The following is a 27,709-nucleotide window of genomic DNA, read 5'->3' as shown; positions in this document are numbered from 1 at the left end:
CTCTTAAAGAGTAAGGATTGGGATACCACTAGTCAATTCATATTGCTGGCAGATAGGTGGTTTGATCTTTTTAATTCAAGGGTACCCATTGATTTAAAAAAATATTCCAGAAATGCCTGTGGACAAAATTTGGCAGAACAAAATCAGATTTTGGAAAAAATGATTCAGACTGCAGAAGAAATGAGAGTTGGTGGGAAGAATTTCCTGTATCAGTTTCAAAAAGGGCTAATACTTTCTTCGAAATCCCTCTCAAAGCTGTACCAAATGTTGAAGGAGAAATACAATGTAACCTACTTGCTGACCTACAGATTGAACCAAGATTGTTTGGAGCATTTTTTCTGCTGTCTTAGACAAATGGCAGGAAGCGATGACCACCCATCCCTTGTGCAAATAAAGCACAGGATTAAAAAAAATCTTCTTGAAAAAGAAATTGCCTTGATGGGATGCCAGTATAACAGTGAAAAAGAATGTGATAGTACCAATATTTCAGATGCAACACTTGCTGAAATAGACACTATTGCTCCTAACATTGAAACTGAAAATTTAGATAAAGAGCTCTGCTTATCTGCAATGATTTTTACAATGGATGCTGATGAGCTGATGAACCCCCTTCATTTGATGTACAAGGTATGACTTTCGAGGAAGCCATGGAGACTTAGGCTCTCAGGTATGTTGGGGGTTTCTTGGTGAAAAAAATTCCCCAGTATGAATTCCTAGGATGCAGTGTTACAAAGCATGATAATACATGGATGTCAACCATAAGTAGGAGTGAAGGGAAACTAAAAAAAACTAACAAGGAATTCTTTGATCAGTTACAAACCATGGAGAGATTGTTTAATTGTTACCATGGAATTTCTTCACGAAAAGCTTAAAAAAATGCTGTAAAAAAACTTGACAAAGTACATGGTAAAAGTTGTGCCTTTACCTGAGGATGTCCTTGCTTATTTCATAAAGTGCAGAGTGTTCTTCAGGATGAGAATTCTGAACAGAAAAATATTAGAAAAATAAATATCATAAAAAAAATGTCAAAATTAACAGCAAAGAAAACCCCAGTGCAGAGAAAATGTACATATCAAAATAACAAAACTGTGGAAAAGAAAAGAAAATGATAAAGCCTGTGTAAAAAACAAAACTGTAGGAAAGAGAAAGTAAGAAAATTACAAAGCCTGATAAAGCCTGTGTAAAAAACAAAACTGTAGGAAAGAGAAGGTAAGAAAATTACAAAGCCTATGTCAATAAACCTGACCAAAAAACCAGGTGTAGGAAATAAATAGCCTGTATAAATAAGTTATAGTAAGTGTTAAGATGTAATATACAGTAGTATGTAATATGTAGTATGTAGTATGTAATAAATGAAAACCATTAAAATTTTGTTTTCCTGGTAATTTTGCACCTTAGTCTATTCCCTTAGTAAATGTCTGATGTATAGTTATTGAGAGGTCCCCATTCAGTTACTTGTGTAGATATAAATTGACTCAATTATATATGTAACGTAAAATTAAATAATAATAATAATAATAATAATAATAATAATAATAATAATAATAATAATAACGGCAACAGCAACACTATATTAATATTAATAATAATAACAGCAAGAGTATAATAATAGTAATAACAATAATAATTAATAACAGCAAGAGTATTGATATCATTAAATATGATAATGATACAATGGTCAAAGAGAGAGAAAGAGAGAGCTCTGACAGTTGAGGGAGAGAGAGAGACCTGGCAGTTCACGTGTAGGTGAACCCGCTGACGTCACTAGCCCCCCCCTTTTCCCCCAACGGCTGCCTAGAGCTGCGCGTAGGTCGACCTCTCTATCTGTGGGCCTTGGGCTGGCTCGCCCGCGTCATTGGATGGCTCGCCCGCGTCCTTGGCTGGCTCGCTCGCGTCCTTGGATGGCTTGCCCGCGTCCTTGGCTGTCGGCCCTCGGGGCCTAGCAGCGGCAAGAAAGGCGGCCGTCGGCGGGCGGTGCCCCGCAGCGGTGAGGAAGGCGACCGTCGTCGTCGCCTGGCAGCGGGGATGAATGGGTGGGGGAGCAACCACGTCGCCAAAAGTCCGCCCTGTTCTGGCGAAGGTAAGCGCTTTCCCACGACAGGCTGTAGCGTAGGCAGACAAGTGGGCGTCTCGGAATTGGTAACGAGACCCCTGGCAGCGGCGCGGTGTGGAGTCACGCGGGGCGGGGCGCTGCTCTCGGGTGCGGGTGTGTGCTGACTCGACTCACCGGGGCAGAAAAGGTCGCGGGTTGTGTCAGCGTTCTTGCACTCCTTCTCTGTCTGCCCCTTACACACTTGCTACTGTTAATATGTTTGAGAGAGAGTTATAACACTTCGGAGTTGTTCGTAACCACGCTGCCACCACTTTTGTTAGCCTTTTTATATTGTTAGTTTTTATAGTAACTGCGGGTAAGTGTTATATTTTGTGATAAGGGCACGAACTGCTATCTTTCGTCATGTCCGGTGTACCGTTGCCTGCTTTCTCCAGTTGATTGAAGTTGTTGAGATAACACAATAGCCCTTTAAGTTAAGTGATGTGGATTATGTTTTGGCCGAGCGGAGCCGTTAAGTTCACTTTGAGTCCACTTATAGCATCTTCCATTTAGCGTAACCCGTTTCTGGGTCGTGATCTGGCGTGTTCCATTTAGCGGAACCGATCAGCTGACGCCTCAGCCTGCACCCATTTTAGAGGATCTGGGTGACCCGGAGGGACCCCACTGCCGAGCAGGGTGCCAGATCACTTTCGACCCAAGACTCAGGCCAGGACCAAGACTATCGCCGCCGCCGCCATTTGCATGCCTTATTTCCCATATTTGGGTATTTTTTGCTACAACCACTGCATCCAGGTGGTGCCTCGTGATCCGAAATTGTAGGTACTGTATGCCAGTTACATATTTACCCATAGACATGTGCCGAAAACCATGAATAATAAGTTAAAAGTGGTGCAGTGGGCGGGGCGTTGACATTTTAATTTCGGGCCCAGCAAGAGGGCTGTAGTAGCTTTAAACAAAAACAATTGGATGAATAGATGTGTGGAGAGTCATATATGTATGGCGGGGCAAGGGTTTTGTGGCCGGGCGAGGGAGGGGAGTGAAACGCGACGGCTGTGTTTTATATAGAATAGCACCCACCCGGGTGTCAAATTGACGCTGTGTCCAGGGGTAATGGGCTCCCTCCCACCACAGACTCAAGGGCCAATGCGACGGAGATGAGCACCGAGGCCACGCGCTGCTATAGCATATGCCCCCAACTTTACCTTTACCTTACAGTGATTGACGTGTTTATTGCCGATACATGTTGATTTATTATTTATCATTACCTACCCGGTGAATTTTCATCATCATTGGTAACCCCCATTTATACATAATGTAAAGATGAATCGTTTGTTTCAGTGACTTTGTGTTATTTGGGTCACTGATATCACAAAAAAATACCAGTTAGGTTAGATTAGCAATGAGTGAAGCAGTAACAACTCAATATTATATTTAAATGGTAATCAGTTGGACAAAACTTAAGAATAACCACTCCAAACCAATATTCGTATTAATTTAGCACGTGAAAGAATTGTTATTATAATGCATTTTCGTATACGTTTTACCTTGGGGAAGGGCCAGGGGGGCAAGCCTCTTTAATTATAGAGTTAGGTGGCTCGGATTTTCTAGGTCCATTGTTATTGTTTCACAACCGCCTCTATACACAGACTGAGCCTCATACCTGCCTTGCAGTGCACCCTACAAACTAGTTCCTAAGTCAGTGCGCGCAGGTCGTAAAGTTCAGTTGGAGTAGTTTAAATATATTTGACATGTGGCGTGGCCTGTCAAAACTTACGCGCCGCGGGACGGATTGGGAGGGCGGCGGGGGGTGGGGTGGGGGGTGGGGTGGGGGGGGGGGCAGTATGCCCACCATCTGATGACACGCCTGACACTCGTCAACAGATTGAATGCTAGGTCATATTGGAATAGACTACAAGAGTATGCGTTACGGACTTTCCTTACTTTCGAGACTTGGGAATTTTTCCTGATTTAGGGATTTTTCTAGGGAAGTTTTGGAAGGCCATTTTTCAGTGATATGGGCTCCCCCCCCCCCAATACCCCGGTTCCCCACAGGTCCCCAGGTTTGTCTTGGGGGGTAGGGGGGGCTGGGGTGGTGGAGGGGGTGGAGTGGTAATTCTTAAGATTTACTGGAGTGGCTCTTCCGTCACGCTGGTCGCGGGTTCAAGATAAGTACAAGATAACTAATAATGCGGCTATAGGTCCAAATAGGTTGTTTCCTAAATGACGAGTTTTGTTTAAAATTATATTCCATCATATTTTTGTTGCCGAGGTATAATTTGAAGGCTTGAATAGTATTCCAATTGTTGTAGAAAGTATCCAATTTGGATTATCAATATACAGTCATTTATCAAAGGTGGCATATGCTGGGGTGTGTGTCGCCTCACCCACCCTACAACACCAAGTCCGAGGGTCCCTCCAGACAAGTCTCCATGCAGGGCCCCCTTTCATCTTGAGTACCTCCTGGCAGGATTTATCAACTTGCTCAAGTCACAAACTCTGTAGGTGTCATTATTAGTTTCTTTTGATCTTAGAGTGAGTCAAAACTGTAAAGTTAACATGTACCCAGTTATGATAATCATTATTAATAGTTTCGTGCATTTTTTAATTTCGTGTCAACGTGTTCCATCAATGTCCCCAATTCAGTTTCTTTCGTGATGAATCTGTGTAATAAGAAAAAAAAAAATGTACCTGTTGTTAATTGTGCTCAATGTTTTTATTAGTTAAATAAATGCATTTGTATAGCTGTTTTGCTTTATTTTCTTATGCCGGAGGATAAAATTGATCTTGATTTTCATGACCCTATTTGTGCTGAGTGAATGAGAGAGTTATAGTTCAGCAGTGTTATCATTAGGTAAGGTTGGAGGCATTTGATAAGCTGTGTGTTGTCTTGATCTTGACAAGTAATGCACAGGGCACCAGTACAGGTGCATAACACAGATATTTGTGTTGGCTGCTGGGGGAACTGGGATGCCGAGTGTGTAGGGAAGGGAAATGAATAGGTGTACTACTAGTTAGTCTTGGTGTGTTGTGACAAGTGAGTGTGTATTTGTTTTCTGAATGAGTCTATTGTACCGCAGTCTAAAGTCTGTAGGGGGAGGCTGTTCCAGTCACGTGTGGTGCGTGGAAAGTATGAGTCCGTACATGTGTTAGTGTTTGTGTGATATGTTTGGTATTTTTGTCTGAGTGTGTTATGAGTATGGTGACTGTTTGCGTCCTGTGAGTATGTGTGTGGGTCAATGTCAATGTAAGTGTATGTTATCTTGTACAGAATTTTAAGTGTGTGCTTGTCTGCACATGTGAAGAGGTTACATATTAATCTGTTGTTTGATCTGTGTTATGATGCCTGGTGTTCAAGTTCATTGTTTATAATGAACCGAGCCACCTTGGTGTTGATTAGTGCTAACTTATAAATGTTTGCGTGTGTGTGTAAGGATCCCACACCGTGGAACAGCATGCTAATGTTGGTCTCACAAGTGTGTTGTTCATCAGCGCTTATTTGTCTCTGGCCCTTAAGCCTGCGTCAAGTGAGAATCTATTACCCTGGGACACAGGCAAGTATCTAATGTCTAAGTTAAAAGAGTTTGCTTTCCCAGAAAACCCATTTATCCATCAGCCTGATAGGGTATCAGGACACCTCTCCTCCCGAAATTGATCTTTCTTTCGGCCACCTCTTTTAATTATTTTTTGGGACCAGGGAGTAGCGGGCTTTTTTTATTATTGTTTTTTTTTGTGTGTGCCCTTGAGCTGCCTTTTTTGTTGTAAAAAAGAGAAGATGAACAGGTGGTGTGCCATCTGCCTCGGCTGGGCCTATGAATTTTAGAGTAAAAGAGTCGACATTAAGATGGTACAGCAAGACACAGAAGCTAGAGGGAGTAGACTGGCATGCAGGAGACTGGGGGAGCAGGCTGATGTTTAAAGCAAGAACGAGAACCCCGCAGCTAAATGGCAGGAATAGGGAAGGGGGAAACCAGAACTGTAGCTGTAGGACAGGGGAGAAAGAATCAGTGGAACATCCAATAGTAGAATGCAGCAACCATGAGAGGCAGAGAGGGGAGTTATTAGTAGCACCAGGGAGGAGTGGGCTAAGAGGCTAGAGGAGGACAACGGGGCCATCGCACGGTACGTGTTGGATGGAGATGCAGTGCTGGGAAAAAAGGGCACAAATGCTTGAATAAGCGCACGGATAAGTAATGTCAGTTAAGTTATTCCAGCAACAAACTGAAAAGTAAAGTGTGATAGTGTATTGCAGTGAAGAAAAATTAAGCTACACAGCACAATTGAAAGGAAAAGTGTGTGAATAAACAGGAGAGACGCCCGAGGGGAGGAGGACAGGTCAAAAGAAGAAGAGGAAGAATGTTTGTTTACATATCCGCCTAAAAATGCGTTCCATTTACGGCGCGAAAACCCGGACCTGGGTCTGGGTTTATCCCCGAACCTGGTTCCGGGTTTTGTGTCAAATGGAAGATGCTATTAATTTACTCTCTCTCTCTCTCTCTCTCTCTCTCTCTCTCTCTCTCTCTCTCTCTCTCTCTCTCTCTCTCTCTGGTATATCAAAAAACGTGTTTACTTTTAACTATATCAGCAGTTTTACATAATAATTACTGTTTTTGTGAGCAGTCGTACATACACCCCGAGCAGTGATCTGCTCGTCACCGCCGTCCACTGTCTTCTGCCGGCTTCAGTCCGGCAGCAGGAATAATCCGGTGCCAAGGCTTCTCGAATCAGCACCGTTCCCACGGCAAGGAGCACCTCAGTAAGCGCCACCCAGCACCTACGTGGTATTAAACATCATGTGCGCGGCACTGCCATGGTGTTGCGACGTACAGTCACACATTCACATGATGAAACATTACCAATGGGAAATATACTTCTAGAAGCGATTTATAAAACTAGAAAAAAACAGTCTTATCTTAATAATCTTCTCTAGAAATACATAATATTGGATATTATTCAATTATCAATCATCTTTGTAACATACATAAGCATGTCTATTTTTATTTTTTTACAACAAAAGAGCCGGATCAAGGGCAACAAAAAGTGTATAAAAACAGCCTGCTACTTGCCGCTCACACAACATAAAATAGTATAGAGTGGCCAAGAGAGAGGTCAATTTCGGGTGGAGATGTGTCTTGATACACTTTTCTTGAAAGAGAAAGAGAGAAAGAGAGAAGAAAAAGAGTCATAGGCAAGGAAGCGTGCGCCAGCAGCCAGCCAGCAGAGCGGCATGTTGCCAGATGGTGAAATTCGGCACCACATTAACAAATCTGATGAAATTTCAGAGCTTCTGGTGAATAATAAATAAAGTTTGGAACCAGACAAAATCTGGTGAACTCTGGTGAAATTTCAGAGCTCCTGGTGAATAATAAATAAAATATGGTGAAAGTTCACGTTTCCTGAGTCAACAGTGAAAATATGGAAATGGGAAGTGAATGAGAGTTTGAAATTGGCACTTGCTGGCAGAGTGATCTTGATCTTGCTGCTCTCTGGTGGGAAAACAGTTAAGTTACAAACTCAAAACAAACAACGGTGGCTGACCGCTGGTGGACTGGTGCCTGGTGGCAGACTTTCTTTATATGTGCTATCTAGCAGTGCACCTACAGGTACGCAGCTATACTCATAGGGTTGTGTGTGAATATGAGGCTTGTGTCAGAACTGAACCAAACCTAACCTAAATAACTTTTCTTTAGATTTAAGAGCCATGGAGGGCGATGGGAAAAAGAATTTCCCTGGTTCACCAATGTGTTATCTGTGGGTTCTGATCTTGCTTTCTGCAAGTTATGCCGCAAGACTTTGCACACTCATCGATGAACTTTGGGGAAACATGAACAAGGAGCCCAGCACAGAAAAATTGTCAGTTCAGTGTCAGTTTCAAAAACAGTGAATTTTCCCAAAAAGTTGAAGCTGTCTCCAGTGTCTGATTATGTGAAAAGGGCAGAAATTGAGTTATCCCTTACGATGTGCTGTCACTGTTCCATCCAAACAATATATCACCTGGGTGAAGTCATCAAAAAGAATGGCAAAGGGTCCACCCTGGGAAACATTCATCTACACCGAACAAAGTGTACCACTCTCATAAGTTCTGTCTTGTCCCCATTCCTTAAGGCTGAAGTGAAATATGATATTAATGGGAAAATATTTTCTTATTCTTGACGAAACTACTGACATTCCAGTGAAAAACTCCTAGCAATTTGTGTAAGATATTATAGTGAAAAGTCTGAAAAATTCATGACTGCATTTTTAGGACTGTACCCAGTAGTTCAGGCAACTGGAGTGGCCCTTTTCCAGGCAGTTAAAGACAGTCTCTCAGAGTATGGTCTGTCACTTTCTGATTGTATTGGTCTTGCCTGTGATGGAGCTGCTGTAATGGTTGGGGAAAACTACAGTGTCTGGTCGAGGATTAAAGAAGCGTCCCCGAAATGCATATTGAATAAATGTGTCTGCCACTCCTTGGCACTCAGTGTCCAAAAATCATTTGAAACCTTGCCTGCAAGCCCTGTATTTTTGCTTGTAGACATTCCTGGATGGTTTTCAAACAGTACACTTCGACGCCACACATATAAGCAGCTGTGTGAAGAAATGAATGATGAACAATATGAAGGAGAATGCAGTGACAAGAACACAGTTAATGTGCCATTTTTAAGCTGTGATACCAAATGGCTGATACAAGGACGCGTCATCAAGAGACTAATTGAAAATTGGAATGAACTTAAATGCTACTTCAGGTTGGCAATGCAAGAAGGGACACCAGAAGTGAGATACAGAGCAAGAATGATTCATGATATGCTTTCTGATGATATTAATTACCTCTTTCATTTTCTTTCCCCTCTTGTGTCAGAGTTTGAGAAAGTAAATACATTTTTTTTCAGTCAACTAATACAGATCCAGAAGCAATGTCAAAGGAGCTAGATATTCTTTAAAGAGGACTTAAGTCCAGAGTTTTCAACAAGCATGATGATAAGTTATCCATAACCATGAATGATTTGGGAGCACACTTTATGAATGAGCTCACAAGCTGCTCCAGGGACAAGGAATCAAAAATGGCCTTTAATAATGTTGTCACAGGACAGAAAAAATGCTGCCAATACTTTATTCGGGACCCGGTACCGGTACCGGGTGCCGAGTGAAATCATTACAAATCGGTACTGCTCAGTGCCGAGTGCATCGGTAATTTAAGGCTGGTTTACACGGACGACAGTTTTGCCACGACATGCCACGACAAATGTCGTGACACAAGCTGGGCACGAGAAGGCCACGAGAAAAGTTGTCGCGCATCTATCGTGCCCTTGTCGTGCACGCCCCGTGCAGGTCGCGACAATTGCTTTTACACACACGAAAACGGGCCACGACAAGGGGCACGAGGGGCGTTTCAGGTGGCACGAGGCTGCCACGACAAGCTATGTAGGTGCCACGACAGCCATTTTTTGTCGTGCCCCAATGTTTTTATATAGGGGCGACGTCTTCTGCATGTTGGGGGCGCCCTCCCCCGCAAACTGTGCCGGGCCTGGGCGACTGTCGTAGCCCATTGGGCACTCTTTCGTGCATACTCGTGACACCGGAAGCGCCAACCGCCGCAGGGCTATATATAAGTGACAAGACGAATTCAAAGTTTCACTTTCCATCCAGACGGCCTGCAACATGGACAGAGCTCTCGCCCTCGACATTAACAATCCTGAAGGTTTTTTGGCCCTAGCATGTTTGCTGGCGGCTTGCTACCTCTACCTGAACCCCCAGCGTAGGCGAGGGCCCAGAAGAATTGTTCAAGCACCCCCCCAACATGGAGGAACCCCACCTAGAATGAGAAGAAGAAGACGTGCCCTGTGGTGTCGTAGCTGGCTTCTTCGACGCCCTCTGTTCGGTCAGTACGAACACCTCCTACACGAACTACACAGAGAAGATCGAAGGGGCTACCGGAAGTTTGTTCGTTTCACGCCAGAGGTTTTTGGGGAAATGGTGGAGCGACTTACTCCTCTGGTTGGATGTCAAGACACCAACATGCGTCCTGCTCTTCCCGTGGGCCTCAAGCTGGGAGTGACACTACGCTACCTCGCCACGGGAGATGACTACACAAGCCTCCACTACGACTTCAGGGTGTCTGTTCCATCGATCTCCAGATTTGTTCCCAAAGTCCTCAAGGCCATCATCCAAGTTTACAAGGACGAGTACCTGCACTGCCCTCGAACGCCTGAAGCCTGGAAGGAGGTGGCAGACGGATTCTCCCGCAGGTGGAACTACCACAACTGCCTCGGCGCCCTGGACGGCAAACACGTACCCATCAGAAGACCACCCCACGCTGGCTCCAAGTTCTTCAATTATAAGAAGTTTCACAGCATCATCCTCTTGGCTTTGGCGGACTCTGGCTTGAGGTTCATCTACGTCGACGTCGGGGCTGAGGGGGGAGCTGGCGATGCAGGCACCTGGAACCGCTGCACCCTACAGCAGGCCATCGAATCAGGAGCGCTCAGCCTGCCAGACGACACTTGCCTGCCTCACGACGACACTCCCCTGCCCTACCACATCGTTGGTGATGATGCCTTCGCCCTGCAGCCGAGGTTGATGAAGCCCTACTCCAACAGAAGCCAGATCCCCCAGCAGAGACTGTTTTCATACCGTCTTTCAAGAGCTCGCCGGGTGGTGGAGAACGCCTTCGGGGTGATGCAGCGCAAGTTCAAGGTTTTCGGAGTCACCCAAGGGATTTTGCCTGCAACAGTGAGAGATGTCGTCACCACCTGCTGCATTCTCCACAACATGGTCGTCACACCCGCCATCCAACCTGCCGAGATAGACCACGAAGACGAGGACCACAACATTGTTCCTGGCAGCTGGAGAGAAGGCGAGACCCTGATGGCAGACCTCGCTCCAGCCAGAGGCAACAACCCCAGCAGGCGAGCAAAGGCCGTGAGGGACTACCTGGCGAACTACTACACTTCAGAAGTTGGAGCTGTGCCCTGGCAGGAACGGCTGGTCTACCCCCGAGGACGCCCCCAAGACGCCGAGTGAAAACTAATAAATATGTAATATAAATTGTACTCTCTTGTAACTAATAATATGCTTACTTTAAAACTGTGTTTCATTCTCTTTAAGTGTTTGTGGATGTCTGTAGTTAGCCATTGAAACTTTTATTGAATAATAAACAAAAAACAAAAAACAAAATGACATGGAAAAAAATGAAAAGGTACCAAAAAAAAGATATAATATTATAAGAAATGTAAGAAATAAAAGAAAATATAAGAAAAGCTACCCACTGAAACATATATTGAATGAGAAATAAAAAAAATGAAATGGAAAACTAAACTTAGAAGGTACCAAAATAAAAAAAATAATAAGAAATAATAGCATGCTAATAATGAAAGTTATAAAAGCTATATGATTAAAGTAGAACAATATACAATGAATCTCTAGTAACTTGAAAAGAGCAAATGTCTACCAATGAAAAAAGTGTATTTGGACAAATAAAATATATTAGTGAGATTGCATTAAACTTTAACTCAAAAGGTTACACCATACTTGATGACATACTATTTTCTAACAAGTTCATTAGAAAAAAAAAAAATATATATATATATATATATATATAGATATATATATATATATATATATATATATATATATATATATATATATATATATATATATATATGTGTGTGTGTGTGTGTGTGTGTATATATATATATATATATATATATATATATATATATATATATATATATATATATATATATATATATATATATATATATATAAATTCAGAACAAGATCCGCACTCTTAAATTTCGACAATACCGTAAAAGAAACAGATCGAACTACAAAAGAAACAGATCGAACTAGAGAGAGAGAGAGAGAGAGAGAGAGAGAGAGAGAGAGAGAGAGAGAGAGAGAGAGAGAGGGGGGGTTGGGGAGCTGGGGTCACAGGTAAAGAAAGGGGTGGGGGGGTGAGGTAAGGTCACAGGTAGAGAAGAAGGGTGGGTTGGCAGGAAAGGAGGTAAGAGAAAAGGGTTTGGGGGTCAAGGAAGGGGGTGAGGTCATCGGTAGATAAAGGTGGGTTTTTTTGGGGGGGGCAGGGAAGGAGGGAGGGCAAAGGTAATTAACAGGGCAAGGGTCTCAGGTGACAGGTAACTACTTCTGTCTTCAACCGACACGAAACAACAAGCTGTGTATGAACGCATACTTTGAATAAGTTGTTTGAGTGGTTTCACTACTTAGTTCATGGACCCACAAGATGTCCATGCAAGCGTACTTGTATTACTTTCTACAATTAATGTCATTACTTGTGTTTTTCCTAATTCCTTCAAAGCGCATGCAATACACAATGCGTCCATGCAAGCCCACTTATGAAGTTTGAGTAAGTGCTGTCACTATTTTTTTTTCTAAGTCCTACACAATCCAATGAACCTAAAAGCTATTCCTGCAAGCGTACTTCAAGTGTTGACATACTTGATTCTATCTAACTGCACTAATGTGTGCTCTATAAGATGCACATGCATAGCTACTTTTTGTAAGTGCTACATATGAAATTTTTCTAAGTGCAACTAATGTGTCTACGAGACTACTGTCTGCATTCAACAAATCGACATGCACATGCATAGCTAATTTTTCTAAGTGCTGCATATCTAATTTTTCTAAGTGCAACTAATGTGTCTACAAGACTACTGTCTACATTCAACAATTCTACTAAGTTACCTAATTTTTTTTTATTGTTTTTTTGCTAGCTATATGGTCTTCTCTATTTTCAGTTATATTTCCTATCATATTGTACGCCATTATTTTTTAACTATCCTAGCTATTACTTTTTATATATGTTTTGTTTTTCCCTATCTATTTTTTATGTTTCTTTTTAGCTGCTAAACTTTAATTTTCTTATAGTCTACCTACCTACCTATCTACCTGCCTGCCTAGCTACCTAACTTTTAGAGTTACGATAGGAAGGATTTGTCATTATCATTCTCTTTTAGGAAGTGCAACCAAGAGGTTGCTGTTTTTTGGAGTGCCTACATAAGAAAATACAAGTTGTGTGAACACAGCAAGTATTAAGTTATGTGTGGCTAGTCAGTCATTCTCTTTTTTTTTAAGTGCATAACAGAGCTAGAGCAGAGTCATAGCAGAGTTATGCGTAGTCAAGTCATTCTCTTTTTAGTAATTGATTGCGGCCTCCTAGAGGAGGCCTTTAAAAAGGTGGCTGACCTCCGCAGAGGCCAGGAAAGGTGAGGTTTTTAATTGTCCTCGTCAAGGTTCAGGGCCTGGGGTGTGTTGTGGCTGGGCGTCATGGATCTAACGTCCTTTACAGGGCTTATGGTGGGCAGGCTGAAGGGTGACATCGGAGGAAAGGTGTGCTGGACCGGTATCTGCTGCTGGATCACAGGAACGGTCTGGAATTGTGGCTGGTAAATAGTCTGACTCGGAGGCCAGGACCCATGCTGGTACTGAGATGACTGCCCCGCCGCTTGAACAATCTGGGTGGCCGCTGGAGTAGAAGGCTGGCTAGAACTTGGAGGTGGTGCTTGAGGCTCGTGCATGTGGGAAACAGATGAATCCATCGCCCTTCGCATTCTCCTGTGCATGGCCTGGCGATGCTGAAGAGGACGCCGCTTGCTGCACTCGTTGGCGTACACCATCATGTTGGCCTGCAGCTCCTCGCAGTCGTCATCCTCGAGGTGGGCCAGCTTGTACCGGAGCATGTTGAGAAATGCGTCGACCTCCCTCTCTCGCGGTGTCATCTGCTTCTCCAGTTGCTGAGCTGCGTGGTCTACCAGGCGTTGAATTTGGCCCCGAACAGGTGTTGTAGGAGTGGCAGAACGAAGGGCACGACGGCGGGCGATGGAGTGAGCTGACAGGTCAGAGTCAGCATCACTGAGAAGATCGGGAGACGCTGCAGTGGCTTGGGAGAAGGTGTCCGAAGGGGTCGTCTGCTCGTGGGCAATGTGCCCCTTGAGGAAGCCCCACGTCTCCATGATGTTCTCCTCCCTCTTGGTCCGCTTGCGTCGAGGAGCACCACTCTTGTTCTCCTTCTCAATCCTGCCGTACTCCGTCCGACGATTGTCAAATAGTTTCTTGACCTGCTGGTGCGTAGCCCCCTCGAACTTCGCCGCAATCTCCTTCCACAGGTTAGTCTTGTGGTTCGGGTCCATCCACCGGGCGTGGGTCTTGTCGTACAGCTCGGGGTTTGTAGCCACAAAGTCAGCCACTTCCAACACTTGGGCAGGGGTGAAGGAGTACTCCGGGATGTCCTTCTTCGATGTGCGGGATCTCTTTTTCTTGGCCGGCGGGGCAGGTGGTGTATCGGTGAAGAGATCCTGGCTTTGGATCTCTTCTATCTCCTGCGACATAATTTCCGGTATCTGGCTACGTTCAGGGTCAGGCTCGTCAGGTGAGTCGTCCTGGACGATCTTGGTGGGCTGGGGTTGCTTGGGGTTGACCATCTTGATGATGTGTTGTGAACGGCGGGCCAGCAGGGAATGGAAATACAGGCTGTACCTGCCTTGCTTTTATAGGGGGGTCGCGGATCAAGGTGCTACAGCGTCTCAGCCAATCAGCGTCGAGTATTTTTCCCCGCCTACGCCGCCCACAACTCATTCCGCCTCTGACTGTCGTGCCCTCCACATCTCGTCGCGCGCCGCTCGTGACACCTCGTGGCAATAAAATTCAATAAAATTTTTATGTCGCGTCAAGCCCGTGCCACTGTCGCTGCAGGCCATTTTGCCTGTCGTGCCCTCCTCGGCACCCCTTGGATTTCTACGGACGACAGGGCACGACGTCGTGGCTGCCACGACAGTTCATCTTCTGCCACGACGGGCCACGGGGCGCCACGAGGTGTCGTGCCCTTGTCGTGAAGGGGCTACGAGGTGGCACGACAGAATGGGCACGACAGATTTAACATTTTTCTCGTGGCACTGTCGTGACCAAATATTGAGCATGTTCAAAAGATTTCGGGTTGTCGCGACAAGGCCGCGGGGTGGCACAACAAAGTCACGAGGAGTCCACGGGCTGCCACGACAGTTGTATTTACACGGACACGAGGTGGCACGACAGTTTGTCGTGGCATATCGTGGCAAAACTGTCGCCCGTGTAAACCAGCCTTAATGGGCCGCGCTCAAAGTGTCGGAAGATTACCCTCGCAATCGCCGCTCATTGGCACGCGCGTCCACGTGTCCGTGTGTCAACTGAATGGTCCTGGTGGACATGGAAGAAACTCAGCCCTTCAATCGCCGCTGATTGACACGAGCGTTCACGTGTCCGCGGGTCCACTGATTGGTCTGGGTGGAGATTGACTGATTGATTGATCACACAGCCCCCTCCCCTCCCCACTACGGACACATTCTGGAAACTATAAAAAACATTATGCACTTTCACTATGCAGTAGGCTACTATATTAATAAATATTATGACAACGAATCTGCCATTGGCACATACAATATTACAATATTAGGAAAAAAATGAGAGAATTTAAGTAAAAAAAAAAAAAAAATCACGAGAAAACAAAGTAAAGTACGTAGCTAGGCTACCAGGTTATGAGTGCGTTATTTCACCAGTTACAGCTAATCTTATGCACTTATTACAACTAACTACCACAGTACGGCATAAGATACCAAAGAACTTCAGCAAACTTACATTGCACAGAAAAGCATTTCAAAATACAACACGGAAGAGCAGACGGTCACGTACCACACGACTCACACCCGCCGCCGCCCGCTCCACAGTCCACAGTGCACACTGTGACACTGACTTGTGTGCAGTGTTGCCAACTCAAAATTTATAAATCCGCTAGGATGGCCTAAAAAATCCGCCAGATGATAGGTGAAGCTATAAAAATCTGCCGCCAGATTGGTTTTGAAAATCCGCCAGTTACTCTTGTCAATTCTAAGATTTTTCCCGCTAGATTAACTGCAATTCCACCAGATCTAGCGGAAAATCCGCTGAAATGGCATCACTGCTTGTGTGAGGCCGGTGTGGCGAGATATTTTGACCGATCTGAATCAAGTGACCGACCCAGCATATCGTACCGCACCCCGGCAGAACGACAAGTGAGTCCGCGGCGAGAGGATCTCTCCCCCCCATACATTATCCAATGGGGAATGCTCCGACACTCGTTAAGGGGGTTTTACACGGTCAGACATGTTGGCCAACACGTTTGACAACACGATGTTTGAGAGAATGTTTGAACGTGTGAAAGGGGTAAACATGTTGGACCAACGTGTTTGACGGATGTCTGATTGGGCCTGACTTTTGTGGGCGGAGCTTGCTCGGTGCATGTCCATGTTTGAACGTGTGAACGGTCATCAGTCTTAAACCGTTATACATACTCAAATCTCGCGGAGGTAACATCATATTTAACTGTGATAATGTGTAGAATAATTACATGGCTTGTATGCATTATACTTCAAACAACATATAACCCTAAACACTAAAATTACCAAACATACTTTGATTTTTTTGGATAAAAATCAACCTGTTTATGCTGTTTGACACTGAAAGTCAAAGTTCAGGGTGGCATCCACCCAAACTTTTCCTTTACTCTAAAACTGATTGATCTGGTATGGATGCCTGATTATAACATGTAATGCCCGCATAAGTAAAAATAAAAATAATTAACTTTGGCTGGACCACTATATTAGTCAACTTACTCATTGTGTTACAAAGCATTTTAGCGCCAAACTTTGATCAATGTTCTGCCCCGCCTTAAATAACTGTGATGGTTCTGGTTTTGCTGAAATGTTTGAGTAAGATATGTTGGAGATGGATAAGTAATTGACCTCCACATTCAAACTACTCAGGAGTAAGAAAATCAAGGTCCAGAAACCATGAAGATAAATCCTGTTTATTCAAAGAACTACTTACAATGTACACTTACCCAATTCATTAGCAAGTAGAGGAATTAGGCTGGGGAGGGAAGTTGTGAAATGCTGATTGCAGACTTTCTCCAATCCCCCTCCCCCTCCCCCAATTGGAAGGCAGCGTGACGTCATGGCATGCATAAGAAAGCTGTGTAACGAAACACACGAGAAAAAATAAATCCTGCCCCCGTCGGGGATTAAACCAGCGATCAACGAGGCGGGTATGCCCCGCCTTAACCACTCGGCCACGGAGACGCTCTTCTCATGAGGCGAGCTAGGTTAGAGTTGGTCATCAGGGCGGCCGGTCAGCTGCAATACAAAGGAAAGCCAGCGCAGAGTAAATAATTATAAGAAATACTAAGCTTTGCAGATTCCTGTTCGTTAAGGTATGTCCTTAAGATACACCTCTACTTAGAGCAAGAGAGTTTCGATAAACAAGCTTTTAATCACTTACTTAACCGACGCGTCCTTGGCATCTTAAGTATAAACGTGAACGGGCTAAGTCCGAATTCTTACTTGACCGACGCGTCCTTCCCAGCAAACCAGCATCGTCGGCAGAAGGGCGCCCACCGTCAGCAAAATTTGTGACGTCAAATCGACGGAGGGCCTCCGTACTCCAACGACTTTAATTATCGTCTCCTGCAGTGACATGGTGTAAATGCGTGATGGGTAATGAATCCATCGGTCTTTCCAGAAACTGCAAACGACCATGGGCATATAGTATATACACTTATGTACACACACACACACACACACACACACAGCACAATTAACATTCACCAGTGACGTGAATCCCTCTTCGATTGATTTTTTTTGTAAATCAAGCATTGTGTTATCATTATTAATATATGTAAATTAAAATGAACTTGGGTACTACGTGGAGTGCTATACCCATAACGTGATGCGAAAAAAAAGTCGGGTGATGTGTTCCCTGCACGCCGCCGCGACACGAGTCAGTGTGCACCAAAGAGATAGTGGTATGTGGTAATTCCTCGGGCGTGCGGAAGTAGCGCCATCTATTGCAGCCCACCAAAAACGTCATTTTTTAGGGGTAGCTTTACTATTTTTAAAGTACCTGCTACAGCACCCTACCCTGCCTTTATTTGTTATTTTCATTATTGTAAAATGATTTACGAATGGGGTAAAGAAAAATATATTTGCTCTTATGTTTTATTAATATTATTTACACTATATCAATTTGTTATTTTGGAAAAATATAATGTGTAGAAAGCATTTTCTAAGTATATATATATATATATATATATATATATATATATATATATATATATATATATATATATATATATATATATATATATATATATATATATATATATATATATATATATATATATATATATATATATATATATATATATATATATATATATATATATATATATATATATATATATATATATATATAGTGTACGTGTGTGTGTAGCAAATATATCTAGTGCTTCAAATACAAGCAAAGCATACAACATTCTATGATTACTACAATGCCTTTGCAACATGCTCTTAGCTGAGTAAAAATATCATACTGCCACATAATGGCAAGCAGCATTGTGCACTGTTTGGCAGGGCAGATAACAAAAGCTAGGCATTTCAACTGAAATAAATAATGGCAGACACCCAAAGCTTGTTAACTGAGCATGATCTGATTTATAACTGAAATAAACAATGGTAGACACCCAAAGCTTGTTAACTGAACATGATCTGATTTATAACAGGCAAAATCTACTATGGTGTATTACATGTAATAATAACTGTATAAAAGTTGCAAGGCACATCAATATAAAAGCATCATAAGACATGCTGATATACATGATGGAGGATATCAAGAAGGTAACACATGAGTTGTCTTAAATGGAATGCAATAACTTGGAGGTCCTGGGAGACAGCTGGGCATGGAAGTAAAAATGGAATGTAGGACACAGTATGATCTCACATGCTCTGACCTTGGCATCAACCAGTGTTCTGAAGATATTAAGCTCAGTAGGCACAACTATGCAGTGGAGGCACATACTATGATGAAAGCAAATGAGACAAAAACCGGCAACTAATAGTGTAAGAAAATAGCAGGAAAGTTATGCTGCAGTATGTGACATACCAAATTACAGGGCAGAGAGTGATTTGTTTTTCAAGGCCTACATCAGTAAACAAGTAGCATTTATTGCAGGAACAGTAAAACAAAATTTGTTTTTCAGCACACATTAAAGTTGGATGTAACAAAATCATTTGAAATGAAACTCCTTGAACTAGCCAATTCAAAAAACCACTCTGTCTCCCCCCAAAAATAAGCATTATTTTTCACAAGGTTTACAAGGCATTAGTCAAGAATATCAACTGGCATTATATTTTGTCAAAAAAAAAAAAACAAAAACAAAAAAAAAAATAAATAAATAAATAAATAAATAAAAATAAAATAAAAATAAAATAAATAAATAAATATATATTTAAATATATATATATATATATATATATATATATATATATATATATATATATATATATATATATATATATATATATATATATATATATATATATACCTATGTGATTATATCATATAAAGCAGAAAAAATCATAACATGCTATAGTACAAACACGATTACTCCTGGACGCCACATCAATGATGCCAGCCATGTGATGAAATTATATGCTGTATTTCACATCATGAAACCCATGCAGCCAAGTGTCACTGCAGCACATATTAGGTAAGGCAGACACCAAAAGCTTGTTACCTGAACAAGATAAATTATAACAGGCAAAATCCACAATAAAGCATTGCATACTGTTTGGCAGGGCAGAGAACAAAAGTTTCCAAGCATTACACCTGAAATAAACAATGGCAGACATCCAAAGCTTGTGAGCTGAACAAGATCTGATTTATAACAGGCAAAACCAGCAATGGTGCGTTACATGCAATATCTGGCAGGGCAGATAAATAATTCCTTGCATTACAACTGGAAAGAAAGTGGCAGACATCCAAAGCTTTGTTAAATGAACAAGATCTGACTTATAACAGGCAAAACCAGCAATGGTGCATTACATGCAATATCTGGCAGGGCAGATAAATAATTCCTTGCATTACAACTGAAAAGAAAGTGGCAGACATCCAAAGCTTTGTTAAATGAACAAGATCTGACTTATAACAGGCAAAACCAACAATGGTGTATTATTTGCAATATTTAGCAAAGTATATGAAAAAAATTTCTTGGCATAACAAAAGCAACACCAAATAATGGCAAACATCCAAAGAGTGGTAGCATGGTGATAATTTATGAAAACAAAATAACATCAAAATCAATTAATAAATTTATTATACCAATTAATACCAAAAACATTTGTTCAACATGCTGCAAGAAATTAGGGAGCAGACCTCATGCACATGCAGGATAGATTTTCAGCTTCAGAGATAGGCAAAGCAGGCAATATATGATTATTATGTTGCAATAGACAATGAAAAAGCATTGATGCATTAAGCTAGAAAAAAATCACTTGAAGAAAACATAAGGCACAAAACCCCATCCCCAGCTGGCGTACATGCACACCATTCTGTTACAATCATGCACACTATCAATCCTGAAGACTGAAATATTATGCTGTAAAAGAAACTTATAAATATCATGAGTAAATTTATATCCCTAATTATTGTTATTACTAATGCTGCAATTTAATTAATTTCCTATTTTTTTTCATTTTGGGATGGGTCTGCTCCCTATTCCTCCATTTTAGTTTGTAGTATATCCTTAATTTTATGTAGATGAGGTGAATGTTTTCAGTTAGCTGGGTGGAACACAGGTGCAGAGGACTTAGAAATTCATGATTATTTAATTTAGACAAGAGCATTTGGGAGACTCTAGTGCCCAACATTGCCTTCTCCAGTGTTGCCTGGAGATTGGCTTCAACTTCATGAAAGTGTTTAAAAACACTATCACTGGGCACAGAGAGTCCCCCAAATGGAATATCTGGATTGTTAGAAAAGGCTTTAAAATAACAAAATAAATTTCTGTTGTCAAGTTGTTGTTTTACATCCAACAGATGCTCCCTGCAATGTTGACAATTATGTTTTTCAAAAAAATTTACAAGTCCAGCTAACTACATAAAACAAAGCATTGACCTCAGCAGGTGGCATGCTTGCTACTGACTCCTCATTGTCCGAGTCAGTATCTGAAGGGGCAAATCTGCATCACAGTTTGAGGTTACGTCAAGGAAGTATGACTCATCCGCCTCACAGTTACTTGTCTGGGGAACTTGTGAATAATAATTGGTCATTACTGACTTGAGGCCCTTCATAAAATTGTAGGCAGTGGGATGGTCACAGTTCCCAAATCTAACCCTCAGTCTGGCAAACAGATTTTCAAGACAGTCCTGATTTAATCGCCGAGTGAGGAGGTACTTTACTTGATAACTCTGCAGATCTTGCCACAGAGCATCAAGTGCTGTCAAGTTGATGAGCCAGCCATTTACACAGTGAATGCGTACATGAGGTGGAGCACAGACCTTTAATGACAACAAGTAATCTTTAGTCTCTTTTATGATTTTCATATGACATGAATTTGAAGTAATGGCAGTAAGGGCATCTTTATAATTATAAATGGATGAACTATTGAAACAATCAAACAAAATGTCCACCTTATCTATGAATTATGCAGTATAGATGGCTTTCTGTGGTAGCATTCCTGATGTTGAATGAACGAGAATTCCTGCCGCCACAGTATGACTGATCACTTGGGCAGCAAGATTGACACGCATTTTTGAAAAGCCTTCACCACACATATGTTTGCTGCTCAATTTAGGAGCAAGTCTAATACTTTGTTGCTGATCTTTTTCAAAAAACTTTTTTATGTGATCCCATGAAATTTTATTTTCTCCAATTTTAATATCATATTTGAGAAGTGTGTTCCTCAGGCTTTTCAAAAGATGTGGAGAATCAAAAAAAAAGTGAACCTTCTCACCATCGACTGTAAAGGAAGGATTTTCAGTTTTCATGCCAAGAGTCTGGAACAAGGAACGATGCACTCCCTCTTGATCACAAACTGTAAACATAACTCTGTGTCCCGTGTCCTTGACTTTTTTTATTGCTGTTTCATACAGTTCCCTGATTTTACAAGTTTTAATTCCTCCCGAATAAAAGAAACATCCTAAAACAAGTTTCCATTTTTTCAATAAGCCCTTAACCATGAACACGAGTGCATGATTTGCTGGTTTCAAACTCTTCCCATGCTCTCCGAAATCCTCCCTTCCTATGATAGAATCAGAGGCTTTGTCAAATGCAATGATTCTTTAATACTCATGGCATCAAATGCAATCCCACAAAGTGTCTCTTCTTTGACAAAGCCTGTGCTCTTTTCTTCAGGGCTGTCAGAGTCTGTTTGCTCCAGCCAACATTTAGTGAAATACCCCTGAGCCATGAGTGAAGTGTTGAAACTGAAGGCAAATGAAATACTGTGCTGAGAAATCGATAAGCCTTTGGACTTTGATAGTACAAGGCCAGAGCAAACCTCCTCTCTTGTACCCCATATCTCCTACCAGGCTTAGATCTTGCAGCATGTTGAACCTGTCCTTTGAAAAAATCCACCACTTTTGGATCTAGGAAATTGCTGGCTTTGGCCAAAAACTGCCCAGGAGTGGTAATGGCCTGAGCTTTGAGCTGCCTCACCTGCCGGCGCAGACGGCAGACCGTCTTCTGCAACAATTGCAGTTTTGATGTCTCTGAAAATGCATACACCAATATTAAAAGTTAAATTTCACAGCACTCTTCTCACAATTCTAAATAATAAAATATGTGCATGTTAATGCATTATTATTGCTATTAGGACAGTGAATCCAAGCAATGACATTTTATCTGCACGCCAGCTTAGACTGGAAAGGCTTTAGTTAGATTACCTGACAAGAGTAGTATTTCCAGATGGGGGAGAGGGTACAACTGGAGACTTGACAGAAATAATATCAAGATCTACAAGCACTGATTATCCATATACATCTCTGGTGTTCAATCTCTACTGAAACATACATCAAAATGGTGCAACAATAAAATCTAAAATTCTCTGTTTCTGCAATGTTAGTCCTACCCAAATCCTGCCTGCTGTCTAACTTTCCTTTTCACAATTATAATCCATTAAACTGGTGGTCTCCGGGATGTGCCACTTTACCCAACAAACTAATCCTTATTAACCATTTGAACACTTGCATAGATCATAATTCAATTATTATCCCAGCTCTTCCACATGTCCATCCAGTGTAATGTGGGTGATGTGGAATGGTTCAGCCTCATGTCTTCCATGCATACATTAAGTTTAGAGAATAATAATGTTCCTTGTAGCTCCCATTTCCCTGATACTCACGACTATCCCTTTAAGAATAACGTATGAAGAATCACATTTTTTGGTTTCATAATACAAGGAAAAGCCTGAGTATGTGATTAAAGATGGGATATTAAATAGCAGGGATACTGACCTCATTTCTAGGGTGCTGCCATGTTTGGGAGTGAATGGTAAACATGATCACATCAGTAGCATGGACAAATGTTTGTTAGTGGCACTTCAGGGTTATGCTACCTCTTCAAAGCTTGACCAGTCATGGTTTAAAGTGGAACAGGATAAAAGAGACAGGCAGGTATTTGTGGACACTACTGTTACTATCAATTGCCAGCCTATGGCAAAATTAGAACCTATGCTATCAAGAACATAAGACCTATGTTCTGATCACTCACTACTGCCATAAGAATATAATAAACAGTTTAAATGTCATTCAAAATATCAACCTTTTTACATATATTTTCTTAAGATATGTACTGGTGTAAAAGTTACATATTGAACTCAATTTGTATGCAGGGATGTGAGGTATATTGTTAAGCTGTAATGTTTCCAACACATTAAATGTGGTCATAACAACACTGAACAGTAACTAGAGGATAAATTATCACTGAGCACAAGAGGTTGCTTACTGTATTTTGGTGAGCTTGATGGCCGAGTCGGGTTTCCTCCAACCCCTTCAGTTTCACACCCTGTTGAGAGGCAATTTCTCAATCACAGTGAAAAATGGATGCAAATGGTCACTAAAACTAATTATTATACTTGGCGTCACAAATTTTGGCACAGAATTTAGAGAAGGACTACCAGACTTGGCGTGAGTCTCTGTTGAGGTAAATGATCCCCTTCACTCATTGGGCTATATGTACATTGTTTTAATGTGCATCATTGTTACGTTAAACGATGCTGATGCTGATGATGTATTATTGTCTTTTTTTGTCATTTTATAGGGCAGGACTACTGAAAGTAAGGCTATTAGCATCAACTTTCTCTTTAAATCAGCATTGCTATCAGCTATATGTACAGTTATTCTTATAACTACTCTTCCTGCTGATAATGGAGATGCATGTCAGGATTAAGCATCACATACAAGGAAAGAATTGTTATATAGGGAAACAGGGAACTTTTAGGTTCATATAATGGACAAGGTTTGTTATACACAAAAAAAATTGGATGCTTCAGATGTTAAAGATTTTGGGATATAACATCACTCCCCTCCTCCAAATTGGTTCTTTAAAGCAAGGGTTGACTATGGCTGATTATTTTTTGCGGCAGGTTTCATGACACTTCTTTTAATGCAAAGCATCTGGAAATTAATGATTATTACGAAATACGTCTCATGAGTAGCTACTAAACTTGACAGCCTGAAAGGATGCACCATCAAAGACTGTAAAGGACAAATGTATGATATACAAAATAACATGGTTCTGTGAAAAAAAAGAAAAAAAATATGACAATCAATATCAAATCATTTCAGGATACATAAATTAGCAGTTATATGAAGGAATTCTACAACTCTCCCGGGATGCCTAAGTTAAATAAGTGAGGGAATTTAATTTTTTCCTTTTGTTTGTGTAAAATGATGCGGACATATGCATGCCTAATGTGATGAGTATAAATTTATATGATGGTGAAATATCATCCACAAGGTAGGATGGTCCACGCTCAAATGCTGATTCAAACTATCAACCACATTTCATTAATAGCTGCAATTTCCTTGAACCAACCAAACATTCTGTGAGAAAGTACTATTTTTAATGATTTTGTTGCAATGCTGTGGTGGTCTGTTATACAGCTTTTTCATCAAAGCAGAGGAGTTATTCCCTCTCCCTCGGCTTCAGAGGAGCATGATGGCGTGCTGCTCTTGCATGATTTTGTGGAGTTATAATTAGATTAACAACACAACAGTCAATAAAAACTAATAGTATTCATACCAAAATCAGCACATGGAGCTGGTGCAGTGCAATGGGGAGCACACTCATCAGTGTCAGGCTGCAGCTCATTATTTTCATGTGTGGCTTGGGGGACACTGAGCAGCTGTGTGTGGGGTTGGATAATGCCACATTCCTCTGGGGGTGGCTGAGTTCTGTTCAGCTCCACTCGTGGTCTCTTTCTTGGACTCTCCTCTTCGGCTGCCACATTCTCTTGGGTATTACCGAAACCTGTGTTCGGATCTGTTGGGATGTGGTTTTGTTAGATGTGGAATAATATTCGACAGCGAAACATGGAAGGAAACGGAAGAGTATGTCCACATGGTAAAATACAGAGATGATAATTGCCAAGTGGGTTTGTTGGTGTACCCGGGAATTAAGAGGCCAGGTGATGTTATGATCATGAAGGAAGAGTTATGGGGTATGATATGAACTGACTTCATTAGTTAAGTGATTAGAAGAGGTATATTGAAATTTTTTGGATACTGAAAGGATGTACGTATGGGGACAACTGGGTGAGAAGGGAGAGAGATGCAGATTTTGATGATGTATAGCTAGTTACACCAATGAACACTTAGGACATACACATTCACAAAGGCCACAACTTTGGCTGCTAAACGGAAAAGCACTAGATTTAAAGTCCTAGGACACTGAAGGGATTAATAATAAGAAAAGCAATAATAATAAATGAGTATAGCTAAATATAGTTATGATATTTTGTTTATGTTACTATTAGTATTATAAATTTTAAACAATAATTATATATTAATATAAATATAAATAAATCAAATAAAATTAATAAATTAATATTATTAATACTACCACTAGTAATATTAACACTGCACCTAAAAAGACTGAGCAAAACACTGAATCTGAAATAAAACGATAAATGAGCTGTCTCTGTCTGAAAGTTATGTGAAGCTTGCTCCATGCACCGTGATAGGAATGGCATGGATGTAGCCAGGTTGCTGAGATACTTATGGTCACCAACCACTTGTAAGGCACCAATTTGTGTTGGAAGCATTGGCGGCCAACATCAGAACGAGTGATTCATCATAATGCAAGATTACCAGGAAAAAACATGAAGTAAAGGATGTCAGTGACACAGACAACATTAAATTGCAAACTTGAAAATCACCAAAGTATGAAGATAAAGTAAAACAACAACAATAATAATGAGCATGGCAAAATATTAATGGCTTATTACAATGTAAAGTAATTACCATAATTAATTTTCACTAACCATAATGTGGCAGCACAATCTGTGTAGAGGAGAGTTCCAACTCCACTGGCTCCAAGTCAATGGCGGCTGCATTGTGGGATGATGCTGAGGTAAGCAAATCAATCAAAAGTAAGTGATAATGATTACAAAACTACTATTTGTTCTTATCTGTCAGGTGAATACACTCAACCCATCAAGTGTGGAAATCTAACTTTTGTTCAATGCATCAAGGTTTCTTTCACCATTAGTCTATTACCAACTCATGCATTGCATTTGGTACACAAGAAAATGTTGTGACTATTACCCGGGAACCCAGTGGGTGGTTGCTCCTCATGGCCATCTGCAAAATAGATAATGGGTATAAGTATTACATTTACTAATAAACACACACACACACACACACACACACATGAGAGAGAGAGAGAGAGAGAGAGAGAGAGAGAGAGAGAGAGAGAGAGAGAGAGAGAGAGAGAGAGAGAGAGAGATTAAGAAAGTCATAAATAAGGAGCATGCATAACTTCGTCTTACCTGTGTGACGTGGGGTTGCAGTCGGCAGCAGCTGGCCCTTGCTGCCAAAATGAACCCCATCAAAGTGGTCACTACAGATGGCTTGAGTATGCTTTTGAAAGCCAATTTTCAAGGCTTTCACCCACTAGGGGCACCTGCAGTAAAAACATGGTAATTTTAACTAATTATTGTTAATCAATACAAAATGTAATGTAATGAAAGAAAGCAACAGACCTTAAAAATTTATATAATTTTTAACCCTTAGACAGCAGTGGAAATATACATAGACAGTCCTAAATTCAGTCTGTCAGTTTTGAATGGCAGAAATATAACAACACTTAGAGATTGCGGTAGGATCTATAGTAGACGATACAAAAAAATATATACGTATTATGCAGGGTAACTATATATATATATTTATGCTACGGTCCTAAGGTCGGCAATGACTATATGTATAGAGTATAGACCATTCCTTTTTGGGGAGCTACTCCTCAAACACCGCTGTCTTCTAAGGGTTAATATGAAAATAATACTGGCTGCAATGCAATACCTGTTTATAATGAATGGATATGTTTGACTTTGGTACCCCTTACAAAATTCAATTTGAAACAAACTGAAAAAACAAACATATTTTACATATAGATTGTTTTCAAAACATTTATGATGCAATGCAGGGCAAATTTAAACAGACTGCTCTTTCCTTTGCTAGTGAAATATTTGTGTTTTGTCTTTCCATTATCATAATGTATTTAGTCCAAGGCAACTTCAAGTATACCTGTATATGTTGGGTTTAAATGAAATCATCAATCTGCATATAAAAAAAAAAAACTGACTAATCTTGTATTGCCAAA

At 41.3% G+C, this 27,709-nt stretch overlaps 1 protein-coding gene and 1 long non-coding RNA gene across 2 annotated transcripts; one reads left to right on the top strand and one right to left on the bottom strand.

The window, feature by feature from the left end:
* The first annotated feature begins 10,045 nt into the window (after nucleotides 1-10,045).
* LOC126988879 (uncharacterized) lies at nucleotides 10,046-11,050 on the top strand. The gene has a single exon (XM_050847271.1). The coding sequence runs from the start codon at nucleotides 10,046-10,048 to the stop codon at nucleotides 11,048-11,050; it is 1,005 nt and encodes a 334-aa protein (XP_050703228.1).
* Nucleotides 11,051-22,226: 11,176 nt separating this feature from the next.
* Nucleotides 22,227-25,305, bottom strand: LOC126988868 (uncharacterized). The gene is made up of 3 exons (XR_007742602.1): nucleotides 25,133-25,305; nucleotides 23,834-23,893; nucleotides 22,227-22,599 (listed from the first exon to the last, which is right to left on the bottom strand). It is a non-coding gene; the product is annotated as an uncharacterized LOC126988868 (long non-coding RNA).
* Nucleotides 25,306-27,709: the final 2,404 nt, after the last annotated feature.

The sequence above is a fragment of the Eriocheir sinensis genome, unplaced genomic scaffold, assembly GCF_024679095.1.
Source record: "Eriocheir sinensis breed Jianghai 21 unplaced genomic scaffold, ASM2467909v1 Scaffold10, whole genome shotgun sequence".
In the NCBI taxonomy this organism is placed as follows: domain Eukaryota; kingdom Metazoa; phylum Arthropoda; class Malacostraca; order Decapoda; family Varunidae; genus Eriocheir; species Eriocheir sinensis.
Note: the sequence above shows the minus strand (reverse complement) of the source record. Positions and strands in the feature narration are given on the sequence as shown.